This window comes from Notolepis coatsorum, assembly GCF_963971535.1.
Source record: "Notolepis coatsorum genome assembly, chromosome: 4".
Classification (NCBI taxonomy): Eukaryota; Metazoa; Chordata; class Actinopteri; order Aulopiformes; family Paralepididae; genus Notolepis; species Notolepis coatsorum.
The window spans coordinates 174035302-174054481 of NC_140168.1; the positions used below are offsets into that span (position 1 = coordinate 174035302).

A 19180-nucleotide genomic window follows, 5' to 3' on the forward strand; every position below is an offset into this window, starting at 1 on the left:
GCGTCCCTGTAAGGCCAAGGATGGTGGATAATGACCCAGATGACACACAGTGATCCCTACTGGCTGAGTGTGGAACTGCATTGCAATATCGATACTCACATGCTACCTGGCGTCGTTTGATAATGCTCCCCAATGAGTAGCATACAAGTGTGGATATTGGGACAGTATAGGACTGCCAGTGGTATTGGAAGTGTAACAGAGGTACCGCGAGTATATCCACAGTCATGATGGACTTCAAGTGTTGTGAAGTGACTGTGGATGTTAGCGGTACTGCAAGTAAACTCACTCCCCAGAGGCATCCAGACCCATTACTTAGGGGTGAATTCACCTCTTGGTATAGTGGTCTGTGATGCCGCCCGTGACGCGGGAGACCGGGGTTCAACTCCCACTCGGGGCAATCCCTTAACAGGGGTCGAATCTGAAACACAACACAGAGCAATACAAGACCGGCTACAGTGGTGCCCTGGGCGGAGTGAGTTTAGGGGGGTGAGTGTAACGGAGGTACTGCGAGTATATCCACAGTCACGATGGACTTCAAGTGTTGTGAAGTGACTGTGGATGTTAGCGGTACTGCAAGTAAACTCACTCCCCAGAGGCATCCAGACCCATTACTTAGGGGTGAATTCACCTCTTGGTATAGTGGTCTGTGATGCCGGGGTTCAACTCCCACTCGGGGCAATCCCTTAACAGGGGTTGAATCTGAAACACAACGCAGAGCAATATGAGACCGGCTACAGAAGCACTATTTAGTGTTTGACTAGAGTCATCTACAGGGTTTTAGGTAGCTGGAGCTCAAAAGGTCAGAACATCCACAGCCTCATGTTAGCTTCTGTCCTTCAAAACAAACACACACACACACACACACACACACACACACACACACACACACACACACACACACACACACACACATACACACTTGTCGGCATAAAAAAACTAAAACATCCAGTCCGAATTCAGTTCACATGGGCTGATAATAGGTATGTCATTTCCATACCAACGAATGGACACTCACTACCCACCCACCCACCCAGAGACCTTATGGGAACAAACTAAAAAACAAAACATAAGTCACAGGGCCAATAGAAGACACCAACACCCAGGCAGCAGCAAGGAGGAAGTAGTCACTACGAGGGTTCTCATTGGCTGTTACCACGTAGTCACTATGAGTGTTCTCATTGGCTATTACCACATAGTCACTACGAGGGTTCTCATTGGCTGTTACCACGTAGTCACTATGAGTGTTCTCATTGGCTATTACCACATAGTCACTATGAGGGTTCTCATTGGCTGCTACCACGTAGTCACTATGAGGGTTCTCATTGGCTGTTACCACGTAAAGGACCAGCCGGTTAGTAGCTTCAGTTCCTTGCTGAGACAGGCTACAAATTATGAAATAAAAATTTAAGAAAAAAACTAAAACTGGATTAAACTTATTTCGACAGACACATTGTTAAAAGTATATCTGCTATAGTTTTTTTTGTATCTATGTCATTTAATCTCAAACAAATCTTTGCAAATAAAGAGAACATTTTAAATCCCCCCCCCCCCTATCACATTATTGTCATCATTAGCTTTAATATTATCCTCGTCATCATTATCATCAACAACAACAACATCGTTATCAGAATTATTACTATTGGTTAAAATAAGGGTCGGGGGTCGCTACAGGCCCCGCCCCTCCTCAAGGTTAAAGGGCTCTATTGACAGCCTCTTGACAGAGGCTCCAATAGAGGAAGGGAGAGAGGGCCGGTTGCCACCACTAGGAGCACTATTTCTTCACTTCCTCCCATTCCTATACCCCCCCCCCCCTAAAAACCTCTTCTCTCCCCCATTCAATGTATCACTCCTCTCAATCTGTCCTGGCATGTTCTGTGAAGTGTGGGACGAGTCGTTGAGTCTTCATTTATTGGTCTCTCAATCTCTACTCTTATCTTATCTTCCCCTCCCCCACTCTCTCTCCTCCGTTTCTCATCTGCTATTATGAGGGAATGATGGACAAATGAGTAATCCTTCCTTTTCCTCTATTACTGTCACCCTCCAACCTCTCTCTCTCACGCTCTCTCTCTCTTCCCCCCTCTTCAGCAGGACACCTCCATGGTGTGGGGGGGGCTGGGGGGCATCTGCCCGCCCTGGGAGCCCTGTGAGAGGGTGCGGGAGCGGGAGCGTGAGCCGTCCATGGAGTAAGAGGAGGAGAGGGAGGTGGTGCGAGAGCGAGTCAGGCGGGTCATACAGGAGGAGGCCACTGTGAGAGAGAGAGAGAGAGGGAGGGAGAAAGACAGCGAGAGAAGGGAAATAGATTAGACCCAGGCAGTGGTTCTTAAAGTGTAGCTGACGGGTGTTTCCAGAAAACAACATTTCATAATTATTTCACATTCACAACTCTGATGAGAATGTGTATCAGCACTAGGGGTGGGACGATGCGAGTAACTCACGATACATGAGAAATTGTATCTATGATAGTCACAATATCTGTGTAACTGAAGAAGAGAAAATACCCATAAAAAGGCAAAAAGCAGGTTAAATAATGTAGCCAATCACATCCTGATCCCGCCGCAAAGCATAATACAAATTTTGTAAACATATCCATTCCAAATTTCCGCCCGCCAATCGCTTTGTAGCGAACACCAGCATGCTATTTTGAGTCAAATTTCCAAAAGCAAAATGGATATATAGTATTTTTCTTTGTCCATGGACAGCACCGGTACACGCAGCGACGTCGCAGCGTGCGCACGCAAAAAAGAAAAAAGGAAAGATTTCACGAGATCGCGCGACTCCCAATTATAGCCTCCCCTAATGTTCGGCTCACCCGCCGCATGATGGAAGCGTATCATTATTCTTTAGTGTGCATCACAAACTGGCCAACTGTACATGAACACAGTGAACCTGAAGCAGATACAGTCACCTGGAACACGGTAAGTGTCGATGGATTTAGCACGAGGCTAATTTCCATCCGTTGTCTCCAAACATAAAGACAGGACATATAAAACAGTAAGAACTGTACAAATAAGTAGCAGCAATACACAAAAATACTAGTGGCTAAAGACATATCACATGCATGGTAGGCAGGGACTATAGATGGAAACTAGCTAATTAGCTATAATCTGGCACATTTACATTGATGTGGAAACCGAAGATGTTCATTAATGTGCACTGTCCCTGGGTAAAAAATAAGGTAGCACTTTATAATAACACCCTGTTATAATACATTTATAAGGTATTTGTAGATAATGAACTAATCATGAACAAACCATTTATATACATTCATAAATGATTATTAAATCATTTATAACTATATTTGTATAACATTTACAAAGTATTTATAATGCATTAGTGGATAATGAACTAATCATGAACAAACCATTTATATACATTCATAAATGATTATTAAATCATTTATAACTATATTTGTATAACATTTACAGATTAGTTCTACATTATTTATAACTCATTATCAACATTGTTTGTACTTGATTTGTTCATCATTAAATAATGTTGTTTAATGTGTAGTAACACATTTGTAGATGCTTTGAAAAATGGATATGAAAAAACAACTATACTGTATCTCCATTTATTTTTCATGTTCAACAAATGATTTGTTAACATTCATAAAACATCTATAAATCATTTGCAGATGCTATTGTGTGCCCTAATCTAAAGTGAAGCCTATTCATCATTAACAAATGTATAATACAGGTAATTTTGTTTACTTTTTCATCACATGTTACAAATGTTGTAGACAGTTTTCGGATACACCCTTCTTTGTGACATCAAACAGTGACAGAATTAGGACTAAAGATAAATGCAATTTTATTAACATATAAAATACGTTACGCTAACGTTACATTTGTTCCTAATGTGTGCTCAGTATATTGCGGTATGTGATGATGACACGACACAAATAATTATTTGTATTTTCAGACTGTATAGGCGCCGATACAGCCTGAAAATACAAATAATTATTACTGTGTGTGTCGTGTCATCATCACATACCGCAATATACTGAGCACTGAGCACACATTAGGAACAAATGTAATGTTAGCGCCCACCACATCAAGTACGTCTACACAACATATAACAGTTTGTAGGTCGGAAATGATGGAATAGATTTACCAACAAAAAAGGTGTTTAACCTGCTCATACCTTATTAAAAGTGTGGGGCAGGAGCAGCACGGATAACTTGGTTCTGCATGTATCGTGCTTCCATTCAAACAGACGGCAACACACGTGACGTCAAGTCTCACTCGCGTGAGACTTCCTCTCTAGATACTCTTCAATACCTGGCCAGGGTACTCCTGGGTCCTAGTGCCCCCCCATGTTACACTATGTCATGCACATCACATGTATTTTATATGTTAATAAAATTGCATTTATCTTTAGTCCTAATTCTGTCACTGTTTGATGTCACAAAGAAGGGTGTACCGAAAGCTGTCTACAACATTTGTAACATGTGATGAAAAAGTAAACAAATAATTAACTGTATTATACATTTGTTAATGATGAATAGGCTTCACTTTAGATTAGGGCACACAATAGTATCTGCAAATGATTTATAGATGTTTTATGAATGTCTTAACAAATAATTTGTTGAACATGAAAAATAAATGGAGATACAGTATAGTCGTTTTTTCATATAAATTTTTCAAAGCATCTACAAATGTGTTACTACACATTAAACAACATTATTTAACACTTTGAGCGCCACTCACGGCTAATCTCGGGTTTACGATTGTGACGTTGAAAGCCACGTCACAGCTTTTCTCGGGATTTTTATTTAATTTTTTATTAGCGATCTGAAATCATATTGCATCACGCGAGCCTACCGTTGGAGATCCAGGGGCCGCCGGCGATCAGATGTGAAAAAAGCGCCCCCTATCGTCTCCCAGATGGTAAATCACCTTTTTGGAATGGACTCAATGAAAATGGATGGGGGAAAAAAATATTCCAGTCCACATTTTCCAGTCCACTGATGCAGCCGGAGTTACCAGAGTTCATTCTGGAGCCTCTGAGCCGCGGTGAGCATGGGTTATACTGTACACACGTTGGATCAATATACTTATCAATTTCTTCGAATGGTGATCAGGAATTGGAATATACCATTTGGATACCATCTGATGTCAGGTAAGGAATCTATGTTATCAGTGTTAGGATAATCAGACTAGTTTTCGAGGAGATATAAGCGTTTCCACTATATGTGATATGGCTGTTTCACTGTAAAAGCCATGAGGAAATAATAGCAGCGATTATCAGCGCACGGCACGAGCGTGCGTGCGCACACATATACTATCGACCATCTAGCGTTTATTTGAAAACGATTCATAAATAGACCGACAAATGATAACGTTCTGGAATATTCCAGTAAAAGGCGATTATCAGGGAATGTGTTGTTTTTCTTCGAAACAGAGTGGTTTTCAAAATGCTATAAAAAGGAAATGAAGCGATAAAAACACAATCTGCTTTGCCAATGTTGACTGGAAAATGATTCTTTGATAAGCGATGGGCAGATTAGACACATAGCATAATTTAAAACATAGATTAGGCGATATTAACGTTACATTGACCGTGGAATCAACCGGGTAAAAAGGAAAACACGGCCTGGCACTGAAAGTGTTAATGATGAACAAATCAAACAATGTTGATAATGAGTTATAAATAATGTAGAACTAATCTGTAAATGTTATACAAATATAGTTAAAAAACTATTTAATAATCATTTATGAATGTATATAAATGGTTTGTTCATGATTAGTTCATTATCCACTAATGCGTTATAAATACTTTGTAAATGTTATACAAATATAGTTATAAACGATTTAATAATCATTTATGAATGTATATAAATAGTTTGTTCATGATTAGTTCATTATCTACAAATACCTTATAAATGTATTATAACAGGGTGTTATTATAAAGTGCTACCAAAAATAAATAAACAAACTTAAACCTAAACATGTGGTCACATGACTGGTTGGTCTTCAGCGATTTTGGGGACTTACTGTATCCCATGCCTTGAATGAAGTACTTGAAAGCCTCTGTCAGTTTAGCAGGCTGCAAATACACACAGATAGATGGTCAGTTTAGCAGGCTGCAGAAATACACACAGATAGATGGTCAGTTTAGCAGGCTGCAGAAATACACACAGATAGATGGTCAGTTTAGCAGGCTGCAGAAATACACACAGATAGATGGTCAGTTTAGCAGGCTGCAGAAATACACACAGATAGATGGTCAGTTTAGCAGGCTGCAGAAATACACACAGATAGATGGTCAGTTTAGCAGGCTGCAGAAATACACACATGATAGATGGTCAGTTTAGCAGGCTGCAGAAATACACACAGATAGATGGTCAGTTTAGCAGGCTGCAGAAATACACACATATAGATGGTCAGAAGAGAAGGCTAAGATGGAGTCGCACTAGCTAACTCACTGTGCATTACATGGACACAACACTCCGGTGGGGTTTTGACTGACATGGGGGCGCATAGATAGTGAACTGTTCCGTTGAGTTCTTATCTTACCTGGGTCAGCTGTGGAAGACCACCAGCATCGGCCATCTGTGAGGAAAGAAAGGAAGAAACAATGAGGATGGAAACGGAAGAGAGACGCATGTGTGTATGTGAGGAGCGAGAGAGAGAGACCTTCATGTATGTGAGGAGCGAGAGAGAGAGAGACGAGAGAGAGACCTTCATGTATGTGAGGAGCGAGAGAGAGAGACCATGTATCTGAGAAGCGAGAGAGAGACGGCATGCATGTACAGTATGTGAGGAGCGAGAGAGAGAGACCTTCATGTATGTGAGGAGCGAGAGAGAGAGAGACGAGAGAGAGACCTTCATGTATGTGAGGAGCGAGAGAGAGAGACCTTCATGTATGTGAGGAGCGAGAGAGAGAGAGAGACGAGAGAGAGACCTTCATGTATGTGAGGAGCGAGAGAGAGAGACGAGGGAGACCATGTATCTGAGAAGCGAGAGAGAGACGGCATGCATGTATGTGAGGAGCGAGAGAGAGAGACGAGGGAGACCATGTATCTGAGAAGCGAGAGAGACGGCATGCATGTATGTGAGGAGCGAGAGAGAGAGACGAGGGAGACCATGTATCTGAGAAGCGAGAGAGAGACGGCATGCATGTATGTGAGGAGCGAGAGAGAGAGACGAGGGAGACCATGTATCTGAGAAGCGAGAGAGAGACGGCATGCATGTATGTGAGGAGCGAGAGAGAGAGACGAGGGAGACCATGTATGTGAGGAGCGAGAGAGAGAGAAACGGAAAAGAGACCTTCATGTATGTGAGGAGCGAGAGAGAGAAACGATAGACCTTCATGTATGTGAGGAGCGAGAGAGAGAAACGAGAGAGACCTTCATGTATGTGAGGAGTGAGAGAGAGAGAAACGAGAGACCTTCATATATGTGAGGAGCGAGAGAGAGAAACGAGAGAGACCTTCATGTATGTGAGGAGTGAGAGAGAGAGACCTTCATGTATGTGAGGAGTGAGAGAGAGAAACGAGAGAGAAACGAGAGAGAGAGACCTTCATGTATATATGTGAGGAGCGAGAGAGAGAAACGAGAGAGAGACCTTCATGTATGTGAGGAGCGAGAGAGAAACGAGAGAGACCTTCTTGTATGTGAGGAGCGAGAGAGAGAGAAACGAGAGAGAGAGACCTTCATGTATGTGAGGAGCGAGAGAGAAACGAGAGAGACCTTCATGTATGTGAGGAGCGAGAGAGAAACGAGAGAGACCTTCATGTATGTGAGGAGCGAGAGAGAGAGAAACGAGAGAGAGAGACCTTCATGTATGTGAGGAGCGAGAGAGAGAGAAACGAGAGAGAGACCTTCAGGAATGAGGTTGTTGTTGGGTCCATCTTACTGTTGCACTCCACCTAGTGGACACAGAGGGGAAGACAGTAGAACACCACTGCTATCATGCCACTACAGCACACTTAAAGTGCAAGACACATAGATCACCATCGATCAATCACTGTTTGATCATCACTGATCAATCACTGTTTGATCTATAATAACAACATGAGATGTCTGCCATTTGTAAAATACACCTACTCTGACAAACTGATTGCACAAATGGCATAACAGTGAAATTATGGATTATACTGATCAATCGTAAAACCTTACAAAATAGTAGCCCTACTGTACCATCTTAATATACATTTTTATTAATTAATAATCCCAAACATCTTTGTGTAAATCTATCTTTGTGGGCAGAGATGGGGGTTATAATCTAAGAGGGAAATTGAATTTAAAACAACCTATTGTCCGTACAACTCTCAAAAGCAAGTGCATCTTAGTTTGTGGGGTATCCATTTGGAATGGCCTTGATGTAGCAATAAAAACAAGTAATACTATTGAAATGTTTAGATGCAGATATAAACAGGAATTATAAGTATAAATTAGGAGCTTGAAAATAACGTGAACTAGTATTTTTGTAATTATTTATTTATCTTTTGCTGTAATGGATAGGTATATTCTTTTTTTGATATTGATAGATAACTTATTACATATTAATATGATATTGTAAGGAAGGGGCAGGACCAGATAAGCTTTGCTTCATTCTGTCCCTTCTTGAACAAAACCATTGTCTTGAGCTATGCTTATTATTGCTTCCATGTCTAGGAAGATATATTTTATTTGTATTTTATTTCGTTTTGTTTGATTTCATTTTTGTTATTACAAATTTGTGTGTTTGTTTTATGGTTGAAATGTTCGAGATAAATAAAGATCAAATCAAATAAAAATAAATTTCTATTTTACCACTCTATCGCCAACTGAATAGTGACTCTACCTACAGTAGACCCCATTCAGGAATGCTTTTACATTTGCCAGGGGGATGGATGATGGAGTTCCTGGGATACATGTTGTACAGGGTAGTCTACAGACACATGCATGCAGCCATTGTCCTTATAGCATAGCTTGCTCTGTCAGTAGCATACAGTAGGTGACTTTTTGGGGAGGCAGGGTGGCCTAGAGGTAAAGAGGCCGGCTGGTAACTGAAAGGTCGCTGGTTCGATCCCATCTGTCGCCATTTGTACCCTGGTGATTGAAAAGGTGGCGTAACTGAAAGGTCGCTGGTTCGATCCCATCTGTCGCCATTTGTACCCTGGTGATTGAAAAGGTGGCTGGCCTTCACTCTGACCTCTCTGATGAAGTGTGTGTGTGTGTGTGTGTGTGTGTGTGTGTGTGTGTGTGTGTGTGTGTGTGTGTGTGTGTGTGTGTGTGTGTGTGTGTGTGTGTGTGTGTGTAACTTGGAGGGCTATTCGAAAAGATAAATTTAAATTGCCTTGTGTACATTGAAAATACAATAACCTTTCCAACATATTTGGAATTGCATTCCAAAAAATAACAACAGTGCTAATCAAAATTGTCAGAGGAAGGATAGTATGACATGTGACCCTTGTACATCCAATGTAGTATTAATTAGTATCCAATGTAGTTTTAATTAGTATCAATGTAGTATTAATTAGTATCCAATGTAGTTTTAATTAGTATCAATGTAGTATTAATTAGTATCCAATGTAGTTTTAATTAGTATCAATGTAGTATCCAATATAGTTTTAATTAGTATCCAATGTAGTTTTAATTAGTATCCAATGTATTAATTAGTATCCAATGTAGTTTTAATTAGTATCAATGTAGTATTAATTAGTATCCAATGTAGTTTTAATTAGTATCAATGTAGTATTAATTAGTATCCAATGTAGTATTAATTAGTATCCAATGTAGTTTTAATTAGTATCAATGTAGTATTAATTAGTATCAATGTAGTTTTAATTAGTATCAATGTAGTATTAATTAGTATCCAATGTAGTTTTAATTAGTATCAATGTAGTATTAATTAGTATCCAATGTAGTTTTAATTAGTATCAATGTAGTTTGAATTAATATCAATGTAGTATTAATTAGTATCCAATGTAGTTTTAATTAGTATCAATGTAGTATTAATTCATTTGTATTATTAGCAGCTTGTCAACTTTGCACCTAAAGACGTCATGGTTTCAAACTTTTTCATACATTTCCGACTTTCATCTCAAATTGTATTTGATTTATTTTCTTTACCTACAATGGCCCTAATACGTATTTATTGTACTCATCACTAATAGATGTCGCCAAAATACATACAAATGAGAATGAATATTTAGCAGATTACCACAAATAAGAATAAAAGACATTTCGGTCTCAAACAAGGTTTTTTCGTGAACTTACTGCAGCCTCCTCATACGGAGCCTGATCCCCCACCACCAGCATTACAGGACACCTGGGGGGGGGGGGCCAAGAGAGGGGCGGGGGGCATTTAGAAGAGTCATGGTAACCACCACGTGAGACATTGTAAGGGAGGTGTAGTCTGACATCACTTTAGTTTCCCGTGCGGTCCACCCGTATAGGGATTTATCATTGGGAAAATGTATTATTGGCTATTGTAATAATTCTGCCTCATGGACATTGGCAAGCTTTCCATTTTTGCACAAAATGAGTTCCCTTCTATCACTAACATTATTGTTTAATTTTTGGTTGAAAAAAAATTATACGTAATTATTTTATGATTAATTGCGAATTGTTTCATGTTGAGCTATAAATTGTGGATGAATACACACAGAAAGGTACACCATGCCAATGTTCATGCTTTATTTGTTTTTAAAACGAGACGATTTAGAAATGTGTCCATTGGAAATACATAGCAATTTCAAGCGAAGTGGACCGGCCGGAAACAACAATGACATAACCACTACACCTCCCTGTGGAGGAACTGAGAGTAAAGTATAGATAGTTACTTGAAGCTGCTGCTGTTGCGGTCGATGATCAGGTCTCTACGGCTGGAGAGAGAAGAATAGGTCAGAATGGGTTTGGTTTGGTGTGTGTGCGTGTCTGTGTGTGCATACTGCATCTGTGTGTGCATATACGTGTGTGTGTGTGTGTGTGTGTGTGTGTGTGTGTGTGCATACTGCGTCTGTGTGTGCGTATACATGTGTGCAGTGTGTACCTGTTGTAGGTCTTCCAGAGCATCTCTATGTTGAGCTGGTTGGAGGCCTTGGAGATGCGTTCTCTGTGAGACGCCACAAGCTCCGTGTTCGCTGAGAGCTCCTCCTACAGCCCAACGCAGGGAACACAGTCAGACTGGAAGCATGGTTAACGGAAATAATAATCATTATTATGATTGTTATTATTATTACAAATTAATATGTTTTCCCAGATGAATTCATAATCGCGTGCTGTTACGGTACAGTATACATATAGAATACGGTATGTATGGCAGACATTTTGAAGGGATACTTTTTAGTTGGCTTATTTTTTTCACGTTTATTGTTAGTTTTTTCCAAAATGGCTTGAGTATATCTGAGCAGCTGGTGAAAAAGAATAACCCAGTTAACCCTTTCACTACAGAAGGTTAACCCTTTACTATCACACTACAGAAACTGTCTGTAGTGTGATAGTAAAGGGTTAACCTTCTGTAGTGTGATAGTGAAAGGGTTAACCTGCTGTCGTGCCACAGTGAAAGGGTTAACCTTCTGTATTGTCGCAGTGAAAAATTACAACATGTCCCTTTAAGAACTGTGCCGTGAAGATGTCTCATGGTACCTGACTGAAGAGATGACTCAGGATCTGATCTGTGAGGGTCTGAGTCACAGCACTGAGCTGGAGAGAGAGAGAGAGAGAGAGGGGGGACAGAGAGAGGGGGGGAGAGATAGATAGGTAGAGGGAGGGAGAGAGAGAGAGGGGTATAGAGAGAGGGGGAGAGAGAGATAGGTAGAGGGGTAGAGAGAGAGAGAGGGGGGGTGAGAGAGATAGGTAGAGGGAGAGAGAGAGGGGGGTAGAGAGAGGGGGAGAGAGATAGAGATATGGGTAGAGAGAGATAGGGGTAGAGAGAGAGATGGGTAGAGATAGAGAGATAAGTAGAGGGAGATAGAGATAGGGGTAGAGAGATAGAGATAGGGGTAGAGAGAGAGGGGTAGAGATAGAGAGATAGGGGTAGAGAGATAGATAGGTAGAGGGAGAGAGAGAGGGGTAGAGAGAGAGAGGGGTAGATATAGAGAGATAGGGGTAGAGAGAGATAGGTAGAGGGAGAGAGATAGGGGTAGAGAGAGATAGGGGTAGAGAGAGAGATAGGTAGAGGGAGATAGAGATAGGGGTAGAGAGAGAGGGGGGGTAGAGAGAGATAGGTAGAGGGAGATAGAGATAGCGGTAGAGAGATAGGGGTATATAGAGAGAGAGATAGGTAGAGGGAGATAGAGATAGGGGTAGAGAAAGAGGGGTAGAGAGAGAGAGAGATAGGTAGAGGGAGATAGAGATAGGGGTAGAGAGAGAGGGGGGGGTAGAGATAGGTAGAGAGAGAGAAAGAAAGAGAAAATAAGAGGCAAAGAGAGAGGGAGAGAAAAACACAGAAAAATCAGATAGACTGAAACACTGACTGAATCAATACTACCGGTAGTCTGGAAAACAGCCCATCAATACAATCCCACAATTTAATTTCCACGTTTCGAATGAGCCTGATGGAGGACTTCCACGAGGACTAACTACACAAGGACTAACTACATCAAAATAGCACAGGTTTCTACTGTGCTATTGGATGGTATTGGGTTAATAAAGACGTATGGCGACATTACAGAACGCTAATTATTACATGCAATTACAGACACAGAGACAAATAGAGAGAAGGAAGGAACAAAGAGAGAACAAAAGGACGGAAGAATGAATGAAATAAAGGAGGGAGGAAGGAAGGACGGAAAGGGAAAGACTACCTTCTGGGCGGCCCAGTCTATCCATCCTCGGGCGTTGGTGTCGATGTTGACGAGGACCAAACCTTCCACTGAATCAGGGTTGGCCATCTGACACACACAAGTGGAGAGAGAGAGAGGTGGAGAGGAGGGGGTCAGAGGAAATGGGAAAATGTGTTTTAGATTGCATTGCTTCAAAGAAAACGTGACGTGTAATGTACAATAAAGTCTCCCATCTCGACGGGAAATATTGTGTATAGAGTCTTTCGCATAACCTTTTACATTTTTTATTTACTTGATCCTCCAATCAAAGCCTCCATACATTGTCCAGTAGTATAGGGATAGGGGACCCCGGAGCAGCACTGAGCAACACAGCATTGAGGAGAACAACTTTATTAAAAAGAAAAGAAAAGAACACTCACTGCAAACTTGGAGAGGATGTAGGCCCCTGCCCCTACGCCCACTCCGATTACACTCCGAAAACTGACGGGAGAGGGAGGAACAAACTTAGTACCACGCATAGAGACACACACACACGCATTTACTGACAAAACAAAGATCTTTCAGTGGGAGACGCATCATAAAAATAGGATGTTGTTTGTATACTGCCCTACAGAAGCTAACCGCGATGACTAGTGAATAGAAATTGAACTTCTCCATATCCGTTTCATCTTGTGACAAGGTTTCAGAGTTCAATCTTGCTCCGTTTTAGAGAAAAGGGGTTTAAAGAATTGCAGTAACTACAAAATCACTGAATAGTGAAAGAACTTTAAAGCCATTTTTCCTCATAGTTTACGTAGCTACTTGGGCAGTGCAGTGGTAGTCAGTGTGGAAGTCCCTCTAGTACTCTAGTGTAGTAGGATGCAGTGTTGTAGTCGAGTCACTAAATCTCGAGTGAGAGTCGAGTCTCGATTCCCCAGTGTTCAAGTTTGAGTCCAAGTCCGAGTCACCAAAGAGCCTGTGTCCGAGTCGAGTCCCCATTACCCTAGTCCGAGTCCAAGTCATCAGGGTCGAGTCCACTCCACTCTGGCAGTCAAAGTCATACAAATAAAAAAAGGTCTACATTAAACAAATGACACACAGCGGTCACCATTTCAAAAGGGAGTTTATTTACTTTGTGACATAATAGATAGATTTAAAGGCCTGCTGGCTTAGCGTCAGCGAAGCGTCGAGAAACGAAGAGGGACAAAGAGGAGTTTTCCTGGAGTTATCCTCCGAAGGATCCGCCGATCCACCTAGTGCTAAGTACACCCTAGTCCTATCTTTCACTCCACTCTGAAAAATCTCCCTTTCCCTCCCACTCTGCTATTTCTCTACTTCCTCCCTGCCACTCTTGACACCACAATGTGTCTCATATCCACAATCTGCTCCTCCAGAACAGATTCAACCCACCCACGGCAGTTTGCTAGCAACCCGGCTAATCTATCCTACCCTCCTACAGCCACTAATACACCTGTCACAGTACGGGGAGGCTTATGGAATTGTCAATCAGCAGTCAAGAAAGCTGACTTCATTACTGCCTACGCCCATAGTCAAAATCTGCAGCTCTTGGCTCTAACTGAGACCTGGATAACCCCCAATAACTCATCAACACCTGCAGCATTATCTACAAACTATAACTTCACTCACACACCTCGACCTTCCAGACGGGGTGGAGGCACTGGCCTCATGACATCTCCTTCATGGACTACAAACTTAACACCCCTCCCAGCACTGTCACTCTCCTCTTTTGAATATCATGCAGTATCTGTCTCTAATCCTTTCAATCTCACCATTGTTACACTCTACCGCCCTCCAGGTCCGCTCGATCACCTCACAGATGAGCTGGACATGCTTCTAAGCTCCTTACCGGAAGATGGTACCCCTCTCCTTCTATTGGGCGACTTCAACCTGCCTGACTCATCTCAGTCAGTCATAGTAGTCTCCCTCCTACAATCATTTGACCTGACTCCCACTGCCATGCCTCCCACCCACAAAGCAGGCAACTCCTTGGATCTCATATTTTCCCGTAACTCCAGCATCATTAACACCACGGTAACTCCCCTACATGTATCTGACCATTCCTTCATATCCTTCTCACTAACTCTCATGCTTAACCGAAAGGTCTTCACCCCAACTCAAACCGTCTCACTCAGACGCAACCTGCCCTCCCTATCCCCCTCCACCCTCTCCTCTGACATACTGTCCGCTCTACCTTTGAGTGACACCTTCTCTGCTCTCTCCACAGAGATGGCAACCTCCACCCTCCTCTCAGCCCTTGCAACCTCCTTCGACAAGCTCTGTCCCCTCGTTGAGAAACCTGCCCGCCGTTCCCCACCCAGTCCATGGCTGACAGATCCAGTGAGAGAACAAAGACAGGTCCTGAGAGCAGCTGAAAGGAAGTATAGAAAGTCACGCCTCACTGCTGACATCGACACATATCACAACATGTAATATAACATATATACATGTAACAAATATACAACACATATAACATTCTCCAAAACCATTACTAATGCCAAAGCTTCTTTCTTTCACCATAGGATCGAGGCCTCTGCCAAGAATCTTCGCAAACTGCATGCTACCATGTCCTCCCTCCTCACTCCCCCCCCACCCCCCCCTCCCTCATCTCTCTCTGCCGAAGACTTTGCGATCTTCTTTGAGGAAAAAGTGGAGAACATCCGCAGCTCCTTCTCCCAACCCCCACCCATTCCAAATGCTGAATCGAGAACCTCATCCTTCACTCTGTCATCTTTCTCTCCCATTACAGAAGCCGAGACCCTGACACTGGTAACGTCGAACCGTCCGACTACATGCCAGCTGGACCGGCTACCTTCCCCACTCCTCCAGACCATAGCACCAGACATCCTCCCATTCCTAACTGCAACCATCAAATCCTCACTCAACTCGGGGGTGGTCCCCACCTCCCTAAAACAAGCCAGAGTCACGCCCCTCATAAAAAAACCATCCCTGAACCCTACCGTCATAGGCAACTACCGTCCTGTCTCTCTTCTCTCCTTCCTTTCTAAAACACTTGAACGTGCTGTATCCAACCAACTTACTGCTTATCTCTTACAGAATGACCTCCTAGACCCTAATCAGTCAGGCTTCAGGACTGGTCACTCCACAGAGACAGCCCTCATTGCGGTCACAGAGGCACTTCACTTAGCAAAAGCGAAAGGCCTCTCCTCTGTCCTGATTCTCCTAGATCTATCTGCAGCCTTCGACACAGTCAACCACCAGATCCTCCTCGCGGCCCTCGCAGGAATGGGAGTGGCTGGCTCTGCGCTGACATGGTTGTCATCATACCTCAATGACCGCTCCTACCAAGTGTCATGGAGAGGGACCCTGTCGGCCACCCGCCCCCTGCGGACGGGTGTCCCCCAGGGCTCGGTTTTAGGACCCCTTCTCTTCTCCCTCTACACTAAATCACTGGGTAACATTATCACGTCTCATGGCTTCTCCTACCACTGTTATGCCGACAATACTCAACTCTTCCTCTCCTTCCCTCCCTCAGATATCCACGTCTCTGAGCGGATCTCGGCCTGTCTGTCCGACATCTCTGCCTGGATGACGACCAACCACCTCAAACTGAACCTAAGCAAAACAGAATTGCTCCACCTGCCGGCCAAATCCTCCCCCCTGATCGACCTTTCCATCACAGTCGAGAATGCAGCTGTGACCGCGCCAAGAACCTTGGTGTTGTCCTCGACGACCAGTTGAACTTCTCTGCTCACATCGCAGCGACAACCAGAACCTGCCGATTCCTCCTGAGCAACGTCAGAAGGATCCGCCCCTTCCTGACAAAAGAAGCCACCCAACTCCTCGTCCAATCAACAGTCATCTCCCGCCTCGACTACTGCAACGCACTGCTCGCTGGCCTCCCGGCCACTGCCACTAAGCCTCTTCAACTCATTCAGAACGCAGCGGCCCGCCTGATCTCAAACCTACCGAAGTCGGCCCATGTCACCCCACTTCTTAGGGACCTGCACTGGCTCCCCATTGCTGCACGAATCCGCTTCAAGGCCCTCGACCTAGCATACCGTGCGGCAAAGGGAACTGCTCCCGCCTATCTCCGGTCAATGGTCTCTAACTACACACCCTCAAGACCCCTACGCTCTGCATCTTCTGGCCGCCTCAGACCTACTCCTATCCAAGCTCCGGGAGGGTCATCAAAGAGAAGTCGCCTATTCTCAATCCTTGCCCCACAATGGTGGAATGAACTACCCACCCGTTAGGACAGCCGAAACACGTCCAATCTTTCGCCGTCGACTAAAGATGCACTTCTTCAACCATTATCTGAATTAAAAAAAAGAAAAAAAAATTATCTAACCCTAACTAACCATACTGTCATGCACTTGTCCTAATAAACTAACCTACACTGTAGCACTCAACACTTTGATGAACATTGTTACTCAGCTGATAGAGTTGTGCCCTTCCTGATGGCTTGTCGTACAGAACTTGTAAGTCGCTTTGGATAAAAGCGTCAGCTAAATGACTAAATGTAAATGTAATGTAGATAGCCTGCACCTTCCGAGTCCGAATGCAGTCAATGCTCGAGTCCAAGTCCAAGTCGGAGTCATCAGTGCTCAAGTCCAAGTCGAGTAATTCGGACTCAAGTACTACAACACTGGTAGGATGTACTACAGTTTTCTTCTCTTTTCTTTTTATAATTCCTTCATTTAAACCTTTGTTTAACAACAACTGAGGTTGTCCTCGTTTTCAACTCTGGAGCTCTGTGGCAACAGGGAAGCAGAGCACAGTAAGCGTAACAATTACATGTGGAAAATGACTTACACAATGGAAAGAAACAGCTGTGTGTGGCTGCCAAATTAAAGCCTCCACATTCATGCAGTGAAAACAGAGACTCAGACTCAGCTTCTTCCCCCAGGCCATCAGAACACTCAACACTGATCTCTCCACACACAAACACACACATCCTCACTTACACTCTCACACACCCCTCACACAAATACACTACAAAAAGGTCACTTTAAAAACTATGGTATACATTTTTGCAATATTCCGAACCCACTGTATATTTGTATATTATTGAATATTATTACTTAGTTATTACCTTTTACTTCTTACGTTTAGCATTGTATTTTATTCTTATGACTTTTTTAAATCATGTCTATGTTTTATTTTATTATTTGTATTTTTGGACAATCTAGGCGGGCCACCTACACTTCACGACAGGTCTTGTGTTTGTATGTGACAAATAAAACTCTTGAATCTCTGAGTGTACGCCAAAAGAAATCTATGCATGTACGCCGAATGAAATAGGTGTGTACGCCAAATGAAATCTATGTGTGTACGCCAAATGAAATCTATGTGTGTACGCCAAATGAAATCTATGTGTAGGCCTACGCCAAATTAAATCTGTGTACGCCAAATGGAAATCTATGCGTGTACGCCAAATTAAATCTACGTGTGTGCTTGATTGATTGAAAAGTTTATTAACAGATTGCAGAATGGGTACAGTACAGTACAGCTCAATACATACAATTGTTAAGAGGATGCAGACCTGAGAAAGACTTTCGTCTTGTTTCCATCAGGGTCCTCCATTTTCAATTCATCATATTGAAGTGCTTCTATGTGTGTTTGTGCGTGCATGCATGTGTGTGTGTCTGTGCCAAAACATGTGCAAGTGAGGAAGCTTGTGCTCCAGCAGCCAGAGTCGAGGTGCTGCCTTCATATATTAGGGGTTATTATGGGATAATATAACATATTAGGGGTTATTATGGGTTAATATAATATATTAGGGGTTATTATGGGTTAATATATTATATTAGGGGTTATTATGGGTTAATATCATATATTAGGGGTTATTATGGGTTCATATATATGTCTCATAGGAAAAGCAAAGGACGCGCGACTCTTACCAACAAACCTGCACAGACTACAACATATATTGTATGACGTATATCATGCCAGTTAGGGCACCTTGTGTACAATTTACTTTACTCATAGTATATATTCAGATTCTAATACTCTATTGTCCACGTAATAACCCTCATTTGCACCTTTGATTACAGTTTACATTCTCATATGCAGAGTTAATTATATTGTTTACACTTTATTTATTTATTGTTTATTTGTATTCTTTCTTTTCTCAATTTTTTTATATTCAGATAAAATTGTATGGCCTATATTTATGTCTTTCTATTATTACCCTGCCCATACATGTACCTCCCCTCCCCCATGCTGCTATGATGCCCGAATTTCCCAAAGGGGATCAATAAAAGAATATTATCTTATCTCCACCTGTTCACTCGACCCCATGCCTACTACCCTGGTCAAGATCTGCCTCCCTGCTCTCTGCCCCACCATGGTCAACATCATCAACTCCTCACTAGAATCTGGTCTCGTCCCCTCCCGCTTCAAAACAGCCTCCGTCACTCCCATCATCAAGAAGCCCGGCCTCGACCCAGATGAGCTAAATAACTACCGTCCGATCTCCAACCTTCCTTTCCTTAGTAAAATC

General features: G+C 42.6%; 1 protein-coding gene across 2 annotated transcripts in view; it reads right to left on the reverse strand.

The window, feature by feature from the left end:
• Positions 1 to 1889: 1889 nt before the first annotated feature.
• Positions 1890 to 19180, reverse strand: part of ndrg2 (NDRG family member 2) — a 138918-nt gene continuing 121627 nt past the window's right edge. For both annotated transcript variants that reach the window (XM_084312999.1, XM_084313000.1), the window contains exons 7-16: positions 13137 to 13197; positions 12739 to 12825; positions 11579 to 11635; positions 10983 to 11086; positions 10774 to 10815; positions 10208 to 10259; positions 7825 to 7872; positions 6519 to 6554; positions 5997 to 6048; positions 1890 to 2245 (exon numbers count right to left, since the gene is read on the reverse strand). In XM_084312999.1, coding sequence (XP_084169125.1) covers positions 2082 to 2245; positions 5997 to 6048; positions 6519 to 6554; positions 7825 to 7872; positions 10208 to 10259; positions 10774 to 10815; positions 10983 to 11086; positions 11579 to 11635; positions 12739 to 12825; positions 13137 to 13197 — 703 coding nt within the window. In that variant the 3' untranslated portion in view covers positions 1890 to 2081. The remainder of the gene's footprint in view (positions 2246 to 5996; positions 6049 to 6518; positions 6555 to 7824; positions 7873 to 10207; positions 10260 to 10773; positions 10816 to 10982; positions 11087 to 11578; positions 11636 to 12738; positions 12826 to 13136; positions 13198 to 19180) is intronic.